The sequence below is a fragment of the Alligator sinensis genome, unplaced genomic scaffold, assembly GCF_000455745.1.
Source record: "Alligator sinensis unplaced genomic scaffold, ASM45574v1 scaffold420_1, whole genome shotgun sequence".
Classification (NCBI taxonomy): Eukaryota; Metazoa; Chordata; order Crocodylia; family Alligatoridae; genus Alligator; species Alligator sinensis.
Window position 1 is genome coordinate 1,240,803 of NW_005842298.1, and position 2,900 is coordinate 1,243,702.

Here is a 2,900-nt window from a genome sequence, read left to right on the forward strand (position 1 = left end):
TAGGTGGGGGCCAGCAAGGGTCAATTCATGTTCATGTGTGTCCAACTTAGTATTACAGGACAACTCTTTTCTAGTACCTTTAACTAGACCAACTATATTTTTGGGAGAGATCTTCCAAGTATACAGTTGCACTAATAAAACTATATTGGAAAAAAATCCTCACCTCCTAATACATTTCCCAGACCATTATGGCTTTGGCAACACTCCAATCCTACAATTTAGTGTTAGTAACTGTAAGTGTATGTTCCTGTTATCTCAAGACTCTCTTTAGGTGTGCATAGGTCAGGATCACATACTGTAAGAAGCTTAGGTAAAAAAGAGAGAGAAAACAAAATGGGCTAAGATGTCCCTGGCAATACTAATTGAAGAGCTGACACACACACACACACTCACTCACTCACTCACTCTCTCTCTCTCTCTCTCTCTCTCTCTCTCTCTCTCTCTCTCTCTGAAACTTAACACATTTATGAACTGAAAACCTACAGTGTTGTTTTCCCAAACCCAGACATATTTGCACAAATGGAAGTTCCCTGTTTGGAATAATCAATATAAAGTAATTATGTTTCAGAGTATTGAAAAAAATGAGACATAACTATAAAATATTGTTAGCAATAGCAAGTCTGTTCTCTTTTTATAGTGTCAAGTCTTCTAAACTGTGGTTGTAAGACTGGGAAGTCTTGCGTTCTCATCTGAAGTAAACAAGCACTATTGTAGGAGTTTTTGTTTATTTGTTTTTTTTTTTTTTAAATTCAATAATAGCCTTATTGAAGTAATGGAGCTGTGCTTTTTAAAACATGCCTTGTTGAAAAACACATTTGCCAATTCTGTTTTTTAAACTTGTTTTTCTGCTTAGAGCTGGCGAGAGCTGGATACTCGGATCACTAATGCAGCTAATGAAGCCAAAGATAATGTGAAGTATCTCTACACACTTGAAAAATGTTGTGACCCCTTGTATAACCGTGACCCTGTAAGTAACAGCTCCTCACTAGTTTAAAAGGTTCCATGTTGCAACTGAACACACAACACTTCTAGCTGATGGGCATGACTTAGCATTCTGAAGTGACTTTCCATTTTATTTAATTATAACTACCTGCATCCAGATTGAGGTTCAAGTGAACAGTCCCAGAATAAGTTTATATCTTACTATGGCTTAAGGTAAATTACTTGGTAGACAGTATTAAGTTTTCATGGATGCCAGGACAGGACAAACAATTTTTTTTGTGGGCCATACAGGGATATGTAACACTGACCTAGTTAACCTCTATAAAAATGGAAAAGAGTAGACAGACAGGGTTGAATTTTTTTTTTTCATTAAAAACTTCACTTGGAAGCATTTGCTTGGCATCACTGAAGTGTTTTATAGTTGGAGATTGAGATGAGGTATGTGCAATGTGTGAAGGAAGCAAGAAGTATGGAATAATAGTTAAAAATGTAAGGGACCTCTAGCTAACATGTTATAGATTTCATAGACGTTAGGGCTGGAGGGGACCTCGTAAGATCATCATCGGGTCCAGCCCCCTGCCCAAGGGGCAGGAAGTCAGTTAGGGTCAAAGGATCCCAACAAGATAAGCGTCCAAATGTTTCTTGAAAGCTTCCATAGTAGGTGCTTGCACCACCTCTGGAGGGGAGTCTGTTCCAGGCCTTGGGGGTCAGAAAATAAAGACGTTTTTCCTTATGTCCAGCCTAAAACGGTCTTGCAGGAGTTTGTGACTGTTGGGTCATCCCCTGGGGTGCTCTGGTAAAGAGGTGTTTCCCCAGATCCTGATGCACACCCCTTATGTACTTATAGGCTGCCACCATGTCACCCCTGAGCCTGAGCTTCTCCAGGCTGAAGAGTACTATAGCTCTTAGACTCTCTTCATAAGGCCTGTTCTCTTGCCCTCTGAGCATGTGTGTGGCTCTTCTCTGGACTCCTTCAAGCTTCTCCACATCCTTCCTGAATTGTGGAGCCCAGAATTGCATGCAGTAATTCAGCTGTGGCCTCTCCAAGGCTGAGTACAGTGGGAGGATGACATCCTGGGTCTTGCTTGAGATGCATCAGTAGATGCAAGCCAAAGGTTTTGTTTTTGTTGTTTGCCTTCCCCACCAATGTATTGCACTGGTGCCTTATAGTCATCTTCTGGTCAGTCGTGACCCCCAAGTCTCTTTTGGTCGTGGTGCTAGTGAGTGTAGCATTGCCAAGCCTATAAGTGTGATGCGGGTTTTTGTTCCTAAGGTGGAGCACCTTACATTTCACTGTATTGAATGTCATTAGGTTTTCAACCACCCACCTTGCAAGCCTATTGAGGTCAGCCTGGATCACCATCCTATCCTCAAGGTTGGATGCCGTTCCCCAAAGTTTGGTGTCGTCAGCAAACTTGGCTAGTCTGCTTTTGACAACAGTGTCCAGATTAGGTTTATGAAGACATCAAAGAGTACAGGTCTGAGAACAGAGCCTTGTGGGATGACACTAGTCACCAAGTGCTATCTTGATTTGGTTCCATCAACTACCACTCGCTGGGTCCGACCTCAGAGCCAGTTCCCCAGCCTGTGGAGTATTTAGAGCTGCAGTTGCCCAATTTTTCCATGAGGACATCAGGTCAAAAGGTTGTGTTTTTTTTAAATTTTTTTTTATTTTTATTTTTTTTGAAGTTCAAATATAAAGTCAACCTCTTCCCTTTTGTCCAGGTGATACATCACCTGGTCATAGGAAGAAATGAGATTGGCCAAGCAAGACCTACCTGCAACAAACCCATGCTGTCTCTCTCTCAGAATGTTGCCTTCTGTTAGCCTGAACAGTGGTTTCTTTGATTAATTTTTTTCCAAAATCTTCCCAGGGATTGAGGTCAAACTGATTGGTCTGTAGTTTCCCAGGTCTTTTTTTCCTCCCTTGAAGATTCACACTGCATTGGCCCTCTTCC

At 41.5% G+C, this 2,900-nt stretch overlaps 1 protein-coding gene across 1 annotated transcript in view; it reads left to right on the top strand.

Annotated features, from left to right (window-relative positions):
• DNAH5 (dynein axonemal heavy chain 5) overlaps positions 1 to 2,900 on the top strand; it is a 291,360-nt gene that overhangs the window by 76,567 nt on the left and 211,893 nt on the right. Inside the window, exon 8 of the mRNA XM_025209635.1 lies at positions 854 to 967. Coding sequence (XP_025065420.1) covers positions 854 to 967 — 114 coding nt within the window. The remainder of the gene's footprint in view (positions 1 to 853; positions 968 to 2,900) is intronic.